The sequence below is a fragment of the Papilio xuthus genome, unplaced genomic scaffold, assembly GCF_000836235.2.
Source record: "Papilio xuthus unplaced genomic scaffold, Pxut_1.1 DF826961.1, whole genome shotgun sequence".
NCBI classification, from domain to species: Eukaryota; Metazoa; Arthropoda; class Insecta; order Lepidoptera; family Papilionidae; genus Papilio; species Papilio xuthus.
In genome coordinates this window covers 1,662,667-1,677,814 of record NW_013531688.1, presented here as the reverse complement: position 1 = coordinate 1,677,814, position 15,148 = coordinate 1,662,667, and the positions used below count along the sequence as shown (strand labels likewise).

At 34.0% G+C, this 15,148-nt stretch overlaps 2 protein-coding genes across 2 annotated transcripts; one reads left to right on the top strand and one right to left on the bottom strand.

Annotated features, from left to right (window-relative positions):
- The first annotated feature begins 2,486 nt into the window (after window positions 1–2,486).
- LOC106120062 (insecticyanin-B-like) lies at window positions 2,487–4,521 on the top strand. The gene is made up of 4 exons (XM_013315237.1): window positions 2,487–2,686; window positions 3,177–3,387; window positions 3,725–3,826; window positions 4,289–4,521. Exons 1-4 carry the CDS (start codon window positions 2,579–2,581, stop codon window positions 4,471–4,473), a joined length of 606 nt encoding a protein of 201 aa, XP_013170691.1. The 5' UTR covers window positions 2,487–2,578; the 3' UTR covers window positions 4,474–4,521.
- A 2,691-nt stretch (window positions 4,522–7,212) lies between these two features.
- LOC106120023 (bilin-binding protein) lies at window positions 7,213–10,428 on the bottom strand. The gene is made up of 4 exons (XM_013315181.1): window positions 10,261–10,428; window positions 9,402–9,609; window positions 8,288–8,389; window positions 7,213–7,436 (listed from the first exon to the last, which is right to left on the bottom strand). The coding sequence occupies exons 1-4, from the start codon at window positions 10,366–10,368 to the stop codon at window positions 7,258–7,260; spliced, it is 597 nt and encodes a 198-aa protein (XP_013170635.1). The 5' UTR covers window positions 10,369–10,428; the 3' UTR covers window positions 7,213–7,257.
- Between the last annotated feature and the right edge of the window lie 4,720 nt (window positions 10,429–15,148).

Sequence of the window (15,148 nt, the reverse complement as noted above, 5' to 3'; positions counted from 1 at the left end):
ATCAGATGAAAGTTGGAAATATTTTTGATTGGTATGTCCGTCTCCTCATAGCTCTACTATAAGACTGGCGCTGGTGTAGCAATGGAGTGATTGGTGTTAGGATAGGAACTTCGATCTTTAGTGTCCCTCTTTTGAAGTGTACCTAAATCATACGAACTGTTTAATGAAATAAAAGTGGTAGATTCCAAGGATGTGATCGTTTAACATTATATACAGTTAATTAGAAGGGTTGTCTGTACGTATTATCCAAAAATTGTCGTATTTCACGGACATGTTGCATTTGCGTAGCTTGAAACGAAAAACCAATTTTTTCATTTTTTTTTGTCTGTCTCCCCAAGTCCGCGTTTGTTACGGATAATCTACGAAACAGCTGATGTATGCTGGAGTATATATAAGTAATTTTTTTCTTTTTTTTTAATTCGTCACAGCAAGCAACATCAATAAATTGTAGCGCCGTTTTTGTTTTTATATTTTGGCTGCTATTTAACAAAAGCTTGTTATTTAAAAGTTGAATTCCTTACCTGACTGGCTTATTATAAGTTATTGAAAGTGAGTTTCCACTGCCGAAACATGTATACATATTGCCATCTCCCTCATATTCATAAAATAAAAGAAAGATAGAGAGAAGAAATAAGTAAAAATGCAGAAAACAATTAACCTCGATCGAATTAATCAACGACTTATCGTTTTTATTGTTTTCTCTTGTTTTTTTTTGAAAATTATTTTTTTAAGAACATAATTTAGCTTGGATTCCGTATAATATGAATAATTTATATAATAATAATAATTATGTTTTTTCTTTTGCGGTGACGCGAAATACCACATCTTTCAAAATCGGCTATACTATTATAAATATATTTGCTTGTTTCATTTGGCAAAAATTCCAAAACTACGGAACCAATTTGAATATGTAAGAAAGGGTACAACCGCGTTGTGGAATACCCTGTCTTCAGCGGTATTTCTAAACAGTTACGACTTAGGGGCCTTCAAGAATAGAGCTGAAACCTTCCTTAAATCCCGGCAACGCATCTGCGGTTCCTCTGGCGTTGCGGATGTCCATGGGCGTCGGATCAAATCTTAGGCGACTCGTTGCCCCTTTGCCCCCTTCTCCTACAAATATCTGACTTCTATTTGTCTATTAAGTATATAGAAATTAATATCTATGCTTGTTTATTTGTTCCCCAAACCAATAAATATATTGTGAATAAAATTTGGGAGCTTCTAAGTATGCCAGAGAAGGTTTGCGTCAAAATGAATTTTAATAAAATTTTATTTGGTCTGTAATTTTTGATATTATTATTATTTAGACAATTGGATTTAATGGAAAATTATTGTGTTATTGTATTTTTTAATTGTCACAATTGTGTAATGACGTCCATTGGCTTGTTTTTATTGTTATTTATTTTATTTATAACGGAAATATAAACCAAATGTAGAACTGAAGGTTTTTATTGTTAAACCACTTGTATAAAAACATATCAAAGGTAGGAAACTCATCTGCAGTTCCTCTGGTGTTGTGAATGTTCATGGGTGTCGTTGATCACATCACCGCTCATTTGACCCCTTCTCTTAAAAAAGTATTAAATATTGCTATCCCTTACTATCTCTTTGAAAAGCATTATCTTCCTATCTTTTTCTCTTCGTAGTTCGTAATGTTGGTACACTTTGTACTACTTCTTTATTCATCTCTATCAACCGTCATAGTTGCTTTCTTTCCCTTCTTACACATATCCTCTTTCATACAATCCATACATACTTTCTTTTGTCTTCCTCTACTTTTGTAGTCAACATCCAATCTCATTAATGTCTTGTCGGTTCACGTTTGTGTATAAATGTTCTAATTATTACAGTCTAGTATTTTCTAGCGTCGGTGGCTGGGGGGTTTAGCACTTGAATTGCAATCTGCAGGTCCTGGGTTTAAATCCCGCCATGTACCAATGTGTTTTTCGATTTCCGATTTACATATGCACATTTATCCGACGTTCTTACGGTGAAGGAAAACATCGTGATGCAACCTGCACATATCTGAGAAGAAATTCAATGATATATGTGAAGTCTACCAACACGCACTTGGCCAGCTTGGTTGACTATAGCCTAATTACCCTAACTTGGGGTAGGCTCCGAGACGATTGGTGTGGACGTATAGTGAGCTGATGATGTGTCTAAAATTTAGTGCTATGTTTACTACTAACATTAAAGTTTTCAGTGTTTAATAACTGCCCAATTATTATTTGTCTAGAATTTAAATAAAAACGTAAAACAATTAAAACATATTAAGTCGTCTATTTCCGTATTTTTCGTTATATAAAAGAGAAAAAAAAGTCGATTGTTTAACTTTTCAAAATACTGTGCAATAACAATTGTATTATACATTTTAAAAAGAAGGTAATCAAGAAATATGAGCATAAGAAATTGAGTTTTAAACCCATAGACAGTAAATTTAAAATGCCTAGAGGTGTTTTAGAAAATTGAAAAAAGAAAAAATGCCCTCCATTTAAGAATAATGGGTATATATTCTGTGAGATGTATCGAATGAGACAGAGCTAATTGTGGTCTAAGATACAGATAGTGTCTGAAAATGCATTGTTTGTTCGTATTTGCTTTGATCGCAGCTGCGACTGCTGACGTCATTTATAAAGGACCCTGCCCTAACATCCAGCCTAAAGCAGACTTTGACTTCTCTGCTGTAAGTGTACTATACTATTTTAGATTTAATTTACGTGCACATATCTCTATGATATGGTTTATTTTCTGTCATTAAAATGTCAAATTGGTGCTGCATTTTGACCCTGTTTCGAATCTAAATAGGACGTACCAAAGAGAAATCATCGTTTAAAGAATCGTGAACTAACTGAAGAGAAGATACGAGTAAGTGGTTAAAATTCAAATCTTATTACCAAAGAATTAGGTTTGAATTTAAATAACTTGCTTGTGTAAAATAGTTGTATTGTATGCATAAATGTGTTGTTTGTCTCGAGCGTACACGTCATAAGTACAAGACGGAGAGAGGGGACGTCAGTCGATGTTAGACCTTTGGACCGGCAGCTTGTGTCGATACGTGAACGAGCCAAATATAACGCAATGAATGCTACAACTATATTTGGATCTAAAGTTTCCGTAGCATATTGGAGCAATATTTTGTACAAGATTTCTAAAACATATTTGTTTCTTTTTAGTACCAAGGAACATGGTACGAAATGGCTCGTTACCCTCACGCCGGCGAAGAAGGTGTTAAGGGCAAATGTACGCTCATCGAATACTACATGTTTGGGAATAACAGCGGCAGAGTAAAAAAAAGCCACGTTGTGGATAACATACAGAAATATGTCGAAGGAAATTTGATGTTAGCTGGACCTGCTACCATGATGACCACATTAACTTTTGGAGGTAAGGTTTTCCTTAATACCCTCATAAGAAAACTGGAAGTAATGAAGAAATCAATTTTAAACTATGAAATCAATATCTGTATAAATCTTAAACACACATAGAAAATAATATAATATTGGAGGCGTGTAAAAGGATAAAGAGCCTTTCCTTTTTGTTTCTTGAAAACTTCATATTAATGTGAATGCCTACAAAGGTGGAGGAAGACCAAAGAAAGTATGCATGGATTGTGAGAAAGAGGATATGCGTAGGAAGGGGGTAGATTCAGATATGATGCTTGATAGAGATGTATGGAGGTATGTAGTTATTAATAAGATTAAATAATTTTATTTAATTTTAGGTGTGTCAAAGAACGCATACATCACCGTACTTGACACTGATTACTCGAACTATGCTATAGCATACAGTTGCCGATACTTCCCTGATGGCAACAAACATCAAGGTTGGTTCAAATGTCTAATTTTTTAGCTTATTTTTTAATACTTGTCTACGATCTTGGAGATTAGATTAACAAAGTGTAGTTGTTTCTCATAAAGTTTTTGGATATCTTCTTGAAAATTGAACTTTTTGCACCTCTTTCAAATTACGCACAGCGGGAGAAGGAGCCTGATTACGAGAAGAACCTACTTGAATGTCACGAAGTTTTGACCATTTTGTTAGCAAATTTTCACAGTTAGGATTCTTTATTCAAGAGTGTAGCGTTGCATGTTTAAAATTTCCCAAGTTTATACAAAATATATATCAAAATACAACATCTTATTCTTGAGATTTCATCCTTTTAAAGACAATTTAATTCCTAAACTGAAATTTGCCCATCCTTTACGTGGGCAGAGAAAATTATGCAGGTAAAATGTTCCAATCTTTTGATAATTTTTGTAAATAACTATTACGATTTTTGTTTTAGTGCGGTCATGGATTATGTCAAGAACTACCACACTGGACGAGAACTCAAGGGCCATGGTTGATAGTTACTTGAACGATTCTAGAATACTCGATACCAACAAATACATGGGCAACGATTATTCACCAGCGGCCTGCCAGGCGTCTCTTGTCAAATCAATTACTGATTTACAGCCTCAATATTATTGACACGCTCAAAACATAGAGTGAAATGTTATCGCAATGTAAATACTTAATAAATTTCAAAAAATCTTAAAAGTTTTTCTTATTGACAACTAACTAGACTTTAATAGCAATAAAATCGTTTAAGCTCTCGTCAGACATTAATATAAACAATATCTGGTCTTAAATTAGTTTTGCAAAAAGTATAGAAATATAAACATGGTTAACATAAGCTATTGTTATCGTGGAATAAAAAAAGATGATGAAGACAGACACATAAATGAAATTGTTTCCGGGATGCATTCCTTTTCTTCTCAATTTTTTTTTTTTTTTGTGACTGAGTAGTCACTGTTTGCCTTGAGGAGGCATTTACAGTTTCACCGGGCTTGAGGTGGCCGAGCGCAGATGGCGCTTAGCCTGAACCTCGTTTATGAGTAACAAGACTCGAGGGCTCCCTCAGGAGCCTCGGCTCGGGCTGTTACTTCATTATAGTTACCGGGTTGGGAGGTCACCGAGCTCTTAGATCGCTTAGGTGGACGCTCCATGGAGTGACTGGTCTCAAGGGCCCCCGAGAGGGGACCTCGGCTTGGGCTGTCACTCATTACGCGTTTAGCATTCCGATTCAAGGGTGCCCGAGAGGGCCGAACCTCGGCTTGATCGGTTGCTATTATCTGATTGCTATTAATACATCTAACATTACTACCACTTCGGAAAGCGTTATCGCTGGGAGAAGAAGTGGCGGAAGAAACTCCAGCAACGCTTCTATTATTAATAGGAGAAAATCTACCTGCTATGAGGCCGTATCGCGAGAATGATTGCCGCAGCCGACAGCGACTGCGGCGTGTGGTCTGTCTGTGTTGTTTTACCTTAGCTTGAGCGATAGTAATTGGATCGTCTTGAAAGTCAAGTACGATTCTAGGTCTACGATGATCCCGACGGAATTTACCGAGCGCGATTGGATTGTAAGTGGCGGCACTTACAACTAGTGGATTAGGATGGCCGACGGCAGAGTCAAAATAACGACGCGACGCTAACTTCAGGTGTTGGGCGATGGTGGGCAAGTCCAAGTCTATATGAAGATCACTATTGCGCATGTACCACGGGGCTCCCGTGGCTCTACGCAAGAATCTATTCTGAATCGCCTGAAGTCGGTGTATTTGTTTCGGAGCTATGTGCGCGAATACCGGACTAGTTCTTCTCAAACAAGGCATTACTGGTAATATTACCTTTTCGATATCGCTAATATACAGCGTAGCAAGAGTGAAAGGTACAGAAGCGTAAAAGACATCCGCGTACTTGCGCAGTCAAATAGCGACTGACAACGAAAGAAGGCAATGGATAGATAATTGCCTTCTTTTGGTGACTCCAATTTTTTGGTGGCTTACTTTACCTTGAAACGCTATTTGCACTGGAAGGTCATTAAACATTTCGGTAGTCTGTTTTGCAGTCCAGTATGCAGCAATTGCACTCCGGTTACCTACAGTGAACCTACAGTGACCTCATCGCATTTACCCCGGTTGTGAGGGGTTTGCGAAATAAATTTACTTTCTATTGGGGGTCGCAAAATCAAATGTTTGACCAGTTTTTTTACAGATTCACAATTTTCGATCAAATTTTCAGTTCAGTTTATCGGTATCTATTCAGCATTTGAAATATTGTAGGTGTCTACTAGCTGCCGCCCGCGACTTCGTCAGCGCGAAATAAAAAAATACTTAATAAGTAGCCTATGCATTCTTCCAGACTATGTTCTACATATATGCCAAATTTCAGCTAGATGCGTTCAGCCGTTCCAGAGATTCTTCAAACATCCATCGATATAAATAATCGCATTTATAATATTAGTAAGATTAGTAAAAAGCAAGGTGTATCGTGCGGGGTTTCAATATTTGAAAAAAAAAATATAAAAGAAGCTTTCTGAAGTATTTAAATCGTTTATTATGTTTATCAAATTATTTTTATCGTCGTTTGAAATGGCATGCCACACGGACGATGCGGCGCCAAAACGCAGCAGCGCCGCGCGTAGCTCCTCCTGTGTGACATCTCTCTAATTTGTTCATATCTAAGGTCATTCACATAGAAGGAGATTTAAATTTTCTAAGAAATTATAATGTAAATAGTATTCGTAGTTTTAAGACGAAAAACCTTAACAATGGAAATAGTACTTACAGTAATTTTAAGGTGTTTAATTCAGGTTTGGAGTTAAAAAGTATTAAACTCTTGATGAAAATTTGGCCATATTTTAAAATCAAGTATTTTTATTATTGTTTCATATTAAAAATAGATTACTGCATTTCTTCTTACCTTTAACTGAGTTTAAAATTTCAAAAATAAATTTAAATTTTACAAACTTAAAGCATTTTTTAAACTTCGTTATTTGCAATAAATATTAGTTAACTGACTATAATTTTATATAAAAATTATGTGTTTATAATTTCTTTCAGTTCACAATATTTTAAAAAAATATTTAATTTGTCTTATAAAATTGTTGAGGACAAAATGAAACATTCTGCCAAAAAGGTGGCATAATGTTCAGTTAACCTTTGCCTTTTTTAATTATATTAAAAAGTTGTAAGCCAGAGATAATCGCGCGGGAACAACGGAATTTAGTCGCGAATAGTTATTAAAAGAATTATTAATTTAAATATTGAATATAGCTTAAATATAATCATGTATGAAATAAATAAACGCATTTTGGCTGCCGTGTTATCATTTACATAAACATATTAAAGACTCGTAAAGGTATTTATAATAAAAATAATCAATTCCTTATTTAATTATTTTATTTATTTCATTATAACAATAATTATTTTTTTATTCTTTAAGGAATTCAGTAATTTGTCGCACGACGCCTGCCTGGCATGCGGCAGGTGAGAAGTCGTTGGCGATGTACTTGTCGGAGTCAAGGATGGTTGATTCCTTCAGATAGGCATCGACAATGGCCCTAGAGTAAGCGTCTAGGGTGGGGCTTCTAGACTTGATCCAAGAGAACACTAGAACAAAAACACTTAGTTAATAAACATATTCGTATCATCTGAAATTGTTCCGATAAAATACTTAAAAATATAAAAATTATAATAAAATTCAAGTGCCGAGAAAACGACGGTTTGGCTATGCTCTCTTATGTTGTCCCTACAGTGGGTCTAGCATGAAAGTTTGTGACAATCGCCATCGTATCGTCATATCAAAGTATTAAAATTTATGTAGCGCCCCCAACGGGCGTTATGTACACTAAAAACCTCATACTAATTTTTACATAATTGACAATAAGTCGCTTGTCACAAATATTACTATGCCTATAAATATTTCTCATTGATAGGTATTTAAGGGATTTCTAGACTTAAAACTCCCAATCATAAGTAATAATCCAAAGGGACTGTTAAAAGATCGTCTGAATACAAAAATCAGTTTTCGTTTTATAATTAACCACTATATTATCTTAAAATGTAGGACTGTTCTATTTTTAAATTGCTATAAATTATAAAGTAAAATCCTCTTGAAGCGGGTCACCCTTATTGACCATGACCAGTCTGAAAAGACTACAGTGACAAAGAAGAGAGATAAATCTTAAATTCTAATAAGATTTTTGTGACTGAATTTCCACTGTTTGCTTTGAAGAGGCATTTACAGCTTGAGCTTGAGGTGGCCGAGCGCAGATGGCACTTAGCCTAAATCTCGTTTAAGAGTAACTAAGCTCGAGGGCGCCCTCAGGAGTCTCGGCTCGGGCCGTCACTTCGTTATTATTACCGGATTGGGATGCCGCAGAGTTCTTAGGTCGCTTCGGTGGACGCTCAATGGAGTTTCTAATATGAAAAATAGAGGAACATTTAATATAAAACATTACCTTGATGGTTGTTGCCGTCGGGGAAATATTTGCAGCTGTATCCAATAGCGTAATTCTGATAATCAGTATCCAGTACAGTGAGATAAGAATATTTGGATTTTCCTGAAATGTTATAATAAAATTAGTATTTATTAAATATCTGGAATTTTAAAAGTTATTTATTATTTATTGATATAAATAAAAAGGTCGGTCATCGGTCTGTTTATAATTAATGTTCATAATAAAATTCACAGTAAAGGTCGTCAACTGTAAATTTAAAATGTACTATGAAATATATTGTCATCCTTCTCACTCACTGTAAAATAACAGTGACAACTATATATACAAATACGTCGGTAGAAGTGTACAGTTTTCTTGAATTAAGTTATTTTAAGCTTCAAGAGTTATAATTATAGAAAAATACGTAAATACATAACATGCCCTGCGTGTTTTGTCTTTAAATATTTAATAATTAATGTTGAATGGACAAATATGGATGGATACATGATAAATGTATGTAACCGTAGGCTTCTGAAACCAAAAATTTCTATAAATAACAAACTGCCACCCATCATCTTTGACATAAATTTGATATCAGAAACCCACGATATATCTTTTAGGATCATGGACTATTGTGGTCGGTTGCAGTTTATAATCTGTTCGTTAGAGATTCGATCTGTAACCATCTATAATTTATCTACATTTAACTGCATTGTTATCTCTGATTGTTAAACATAATAACAGGGATAATGATATGTTTTAAACAAAGATTTCTGTCTCAGAAACCTACGAATAAAGATCTTAATAGTTAACGATAAACATGATCTTTTGGTTAAACTGCAATCGATTATTTTTTGCATAAATTAGAAGTAACTTTGAAGCCAATAGCCTAATGATTAAGGGTACGTTTTTCCCATCACGTGGCCAAGAGTTTGAATCCCGCCATGTGACTATTGTCGTAAAACTAGCACAAGCCTAGAAATATAAGTAAATTAACAAAAACATGGTAACATTTTATAAAAAGAAACTATTTAAAAGTAACGGAAATAATTTCTTCATAGCTAAAATATTGATTACAGTGTTGAATCTATAGCTTTATATTCAAATAAAAGGCAAAATACTTCAATAATATTACCTCCAAAAGTATACGTAAGCCTAATTTGTGCTGGTCCAACGAGATCTAAATCTCCATCTATGAAGGATTGTATTCCATCAACTACATGACTGTTTCTAACTTTGCCGCTATCTCCAAAGACTGTGTATGCAGCCACGGTGCATTTGCCTCTTGTTCCTTCTTCACCAGCGTTGGGGTAACGAGCTATCTCATACCAGGATCCTTGATACTGCAATGAATAAATTGCAAGTTTGAGTTAAGTCTTCTTGTTCTCTACTATTTTATTACTAGCTGTCGCCTAAGAGACCATCCGCGCGGTATTAAACTTAATAAGTAGCCTATGTGTTCTTCCAGACTACGTTCTACATATAAGCAAAACTTCAGCGAGATTTGTTGAGCCGTTCTGGAGATATCTTCACACAAACATCCATCTAAACATTTATAATATTAGTAAGAAGTAAGATTGATTAATTTTAAATCCAGAAACAATTACCGATCAAGAACTACTACATTCTTTATATACTTTTGGTAGTATTCAGACTATGTAATAAATATCATCATCATCAGCTCACTATAAGTCCCCACCGAGGGGCTCGAAGCCTACCCTAAGTTAGGGGTGATTAGGCAATAGTCAACCACGCTGGCCAACTGCGGGTTGGTTGACTTCACACATATCTTTGAATTTCGTCTCAGATATGTGTAGGTTGCATAGCAATGTTTTCCTTCATCGTAAGAACGTCAGATAAATGTACATATGTAAATCCTAAATCGAAAAACACATTGGTACACGGCGGGATTCGAACCCAGGACCTGTAGATTATAAATCAAGTGTTGAACTCAACTCAAGTGTAATAACTATACTACTAATGATTAAACTTACAGCAGAGAAATCAAAGTTTTCTTTAGGCTTCACAGTTGGGCAGGGTCCGTCGAAGATGACATCAGCAGATACAACTGCCATCAAAGCGAATAGACACAGTCGATGCATATTTGTATGTAAGCAACTTGCAACTAGGACGTACTAGTAATCTCTGTCTTACTAAAATGATTTCGCTCAATATATACCAATTACTCTTGCGTTGAAGGCCGTTTCATTTTGTATTAATATTCAAAATAACCCTTGGTTTTCTGTTAATATTTTTTGCATTTATTTTTTCTATATCGTCAGTGGTTTTTTTTTAAAAATATTTTTTGATTTTTAAATCAATATTAACATTTAGGTTTGATTTTACATTTTTTACTTTTAATTATTTAAATATTTAGAATTAGTATGGCTATACAAAGGGGGAACGCTGCCAGTATCTTCGGAACCTAAAGGGACTCCTTTTAATAATATATTTTAGTTAATTATTCGTTATTAATAATTTATTTAATTTAATAGATTTAAGACAGTTCATGTAAAATATGCAAATAGTGCACTGGATGCGGGTGGTACAGGACCGGACATTGTGGCAATCGATAGGGGAGGCCTACATCCAGCATTGGATAAATCTAGGTTGATTATGATGATGATGATGATGATGATGATGTAAAATATATAAATTTATATTAATACTTAGATAATCAAGGTTTATAATTATATTTAAAGTCATAATTATTACAAGAATTTTGCCAAAACTTAATATTTGAAAGGCATTTTTGTAAGGATATTGTGTCGTCTTCCTTAAGTTGACAAACAAAAGCTAGGTGTTATACCATAATAAAGAAACTAGATTAAGATCTTTATTAAGATTAAGAAAATAAAATGAGAAAAATCAAGTTTATTTATCATAGGTCCTAACTATGACCTAATGCCTAATGACTATGGCCTAATCACCCTCAACTTAGGGTTGGCTCCGTGCCCCTCGGTGGGGACGTATAGTGAGCTGATGATGATGTTGATAGGTCCTAACAACGACACGCGCCTCCGCAACCTCGATAGAATCTGTCGAAATTTGTGTAAGATTTATTGTACTTTACGCCATGTACAGTACGAATATGAATACAAATTATGTCGAACTTCGCGAAAACATTCACACGATTATTCATGCTAGGCCCCATAAATAGCTGAAAACTGCGTTGCAATGTTAAAATAACATGAAAAGTTTTCATTATTAAAGTAAGGACCAATTAGGAGAATATTGTCATCAAAAAACGTAGTTTCATTTAAGATAAAAACAATGTTTACTTATCTTACTAATATTACAAATGCGAATATTTCTTTTTGTCTTGTAATTGTCGTGCCAATTTCATACATTTTTGAAGTTCGTTATAGACTCGCTTCGGAGCGAATGCATTTTGTCTAACCCCTATTATGTAGTCTATTTTTTCGAAATTCGAATATGAAGTCATATTTTTATATAAAAATAATTTAACCCTTATTGTGACAAGATTTCTTTTTTGAAGAAAAGCAAAAAAAAAGTTATGAATTATCGTATATTTTTATAAAGTTGTATGTATGGTATACTATACAAAATGAACATAAGGATTAATGCACTTTTTATCTACATAAATCGTATCAAATCTCACGTACTAATAAAACGAATTACATAATTATAACATTTAAAAACAATGTATACAAAAAGTTTCTATATAAGATTTTAATTATGCCAAACAGCTAAGCATTATTTAGGCCTTGAAAGTAAAATCAAATAGTTATATTAGCACTATTTATCAATCGCAGAACACTAATTTGAATCTGTGAGTAATTTGTGTCCTTTTTTTTTAAAGCTTAATATAATTGCATACATTATTTTGTTATGTATACCTTGACTTTACTAACTCCATTCAACTACTACAATTATTTTAATTATTTGTTTATCTATTATAAAAATAAAATCATACACTTGGAACTACACAGAAGACAGGCGTCAAGTGGAAGCTATTCCGCGTTTCGTCTGATGAGTGTGCATCCCGGAGGCCTAATTTAGTCCTCTTTCCCTTCCCATCCTTTTTCTTATAAGGAAACAATGGGAAGTGGAAGTGGACTTTCCGGATGAGAGGATGCATGGTAAGGGAAAATATTTTTCTGTGCATCCTCTCCTCCGACGATTAAAGGTAGGACACATATGTATTTGCGTATGTCTATGGGCAACGGTCACTTCGCTATTTCAGTGATTTCAGGTCGCTCGTTTGCCACCTTGTGATATATAAAAAAAAACATGATGCCAACCACCTACTGGATCCAATCTTAAATCTAGGCGTATACTGAACTCACTAAATAGATCAAGATTCATTCGAAAACTTTGAAATCTTACTAATATTATAAATGCGAATGTTTGAATGGATGGATGTTTATTAGAAGGTATCTCTAAAAGGTCTGCTTGAATAAGAACATAGGCTACTAATTAAGTTTATTTTTAATTCCGCATAAACGGAGTCGCGGGAGACAGCTAGTTTGACTATAAATATTACTGGATTCAGTCTCAGCATAATTATTTTAAATTAACCTTAATTTTCTGCTTATATGTACTAATACAATAAAGAGCAAATATTTGATCCTTGTTTGTTTGCAATTAATAGGCTAATTATTAATTCGATTTGAAGAATTCTTTCACTATATGGAAATTACACTATCTGTAGGCTAAAGGCTATATTTGTTACTAGATGTTTTTAAATTCCACGCACGAAGTCACGGGTAACAGCTAGTATAACGTAATTGGATTCATTAAAAGCTTACCTATATATTACGCAAATGCTCCTACATTTTTTAATTCGGTTTTGTACTTTTAAAGTTTGATTAGTGCTCGTAATAAGGAAATTTATTTCTAGAATTTCCCAACTCAGAGTCTTTGTAGCGTCAAAATATCTTATTATTCCAATATGTTTATAGATCTCGCTTACTTAGAAATTGTTTTTTTGTAAATCGAATATCGAAAATGGTCCTAAAACACTTTTTGTTACTAATTAAAAAAAATCTTGGCCTATCTTTATTGTTAAAGTCATGAGATTTTTATTCAACATCAGGTAAACTGGTAAAAATTAGACGTGCACTAAGGAATTGTTTCGCCTGCTCTGGAAAAAATCCAAGATGGCGGCCATCAAGACTGGCACTGGAAGAAGAACTCGCTTGCTTATTCCTTGATATAAAAAAGAAAAAAAATATTGACATTATGAATCAAGAAGTATGATGTATACCAACTTTTTCTATCCGACATACAAAATGCAAAACAAAAACTATTCTTGTTACCCTATCTGAAAGAACGCACATAGAACCTGTATGGTTCTGACGTACTATGTCTGTCATCGCCCCTTTAGTCGACAGGTGGTCGACCTGTCGTAAGTTACAATGAGAACAGACCTTTAAGTGTACACTCAAGGCCATATTAAGATGAATGTCATATCGAGAAAACAATACCGCGTCAATTTTCATGAGACTATTTTCATACTTAAAATAAACGCAGTCGTATACAATAAAGAAAAAAACAAACAGTATGTTGTTATATTCTGATGGCTACGGATGTGTAAAGGTTAATCTGACGTAAATCTTTTTTTTATTTTTATTAGTACAATCTGCAGCCTATGTGTTCTTTTAGACTATGTTTTATATCTATTTCAGCAAGATCCGTTGAACCGTTTTGAAAAAAACTTCTAAAAAAGATCCAAACATCTATTCATCCAAACTTCCACATTTATAAAACAAGTAAGAAATAAGATAAGATAAATTTTATATCATAAGGTAACAAACGAGCAAGCGGCCACTTGAATTCCGAAATGGCGAAGCAACCGCTGCACATAGACATAGAAAGATATACCCCTTCCTATGCGTTCCCTCCTAAATCAAATCCACTTATTCTTCCCATCCTTTCCTTATAAGAAAAGAGTGTGAACGGAAAGAGAACTTCAATTAGGTATCCGGTAAACTCTTCAGATAAAACGTGAAATTGCGTCCACTTTCATGCCTATGTTCTGAGAGGTCATGGTATTACATTAGTCGAGTCGGTTCATTCTATAAATGTTGTTGTTTTATTTATTTATTTAAGCTTTGTTTTAAAGTTTATAACATTACATAGAAATACAGTGATGCACAGCTTAAGTCTACATAAAAGAGTTCTCATACAGCTAACCTTGCGATACAGAGAGGATTTATAGCGGGTATTAACTGTATGTGTTGGTGTTAACCACTGTTAAGTCCGAAGAAAACGAAAAGTTGTAGATAAATACCTCGCGAAAAATGTTACGAGTTAAGTTATGTCACTTAAGTTTATAATGTTTACTGAAAGCTTAAACAACAAGAAAAATAAATAAGGGATTGTCTTTCGTATACAAGTTACTGTTAAAGTGCATAAACAAGTGTCTAAATTTAGATGAACCTGTTGTTTTAATTTGTAAGAAACTAGTTATAATCGATACAGATTAAAAAATACATAACATTTTAATAATAACAATTTAATACATAACTTTGATAAATAAGAAATAAGTTTTAAAAGTATACTTAATAAGAAAGAAAAGTGGATATGGGTTTTTTGGTATCATCATTAGCTCTATACGTCCCCATTGAAGGACTCGGAGCCTACCTAAAGTCAAGGGTGACTAGGCCATAGTCAACCACGCTGGCTCACTGCGGATTGACACACATATATTTGAATTCCTTCGCAAATATAAGTAGGTTGTATAACGATGTTTTCCTTCACCGGTAAAAAAAAATGCATAAATAATTCGGTTAATTCTCAGGCACTTGAATACTAAGCTCATTCATTTTATTTCCTGCATTTTAGTCGACATAAAATCCTTGTCAAGTTCTGACAACAGTGATATAAAAATAGAACAAGTTGCTACTTGAGTTTCCG

Coding starts and splice junctions, on each gene's coding strand:
- LOC106120062 (XM_013315237.1), top strand. CDS start 2,579: ATGCATTGTTTGTTCGTATTTGCTTTGATCGCAGCTGCGACTGCTGAC. Junction 2,687..3,176: donor CAGACTTTGACTTCTCTGCT/GTAAGTGTACTA, acceptor GTTTCTTTTTAG/TACCAAGGAACATGGTACGA. Junction 3,388..3,724: donor GACCACATTAACTTTTGGAG/GTAAGGTTTTCC, acceptor ATTTAATTTTAG/GTGTGTCAAAGAACGCATAC.
- LOC106120023 (XM_013315181.1), bottom strand. CDS start 10,368: ATGCATCGACTGTGTCTATTCGCTTTGATGGCAGTTGTATCTGCTGAT. Junction 8,390..9,401: donor GCTTACGTATACTTTTGGAG/GTAATATTATTG, acceptor ATAACATTTCAG/GAAAATCCAAATATTCTTAT. Junction 7,437..8,287: donor CGACGGCAACAACCATCAAG/GTAATGTTTTAT, acceptor TTTTTGTTCTAG/TGTTCTCTTGGATCAAGTCT.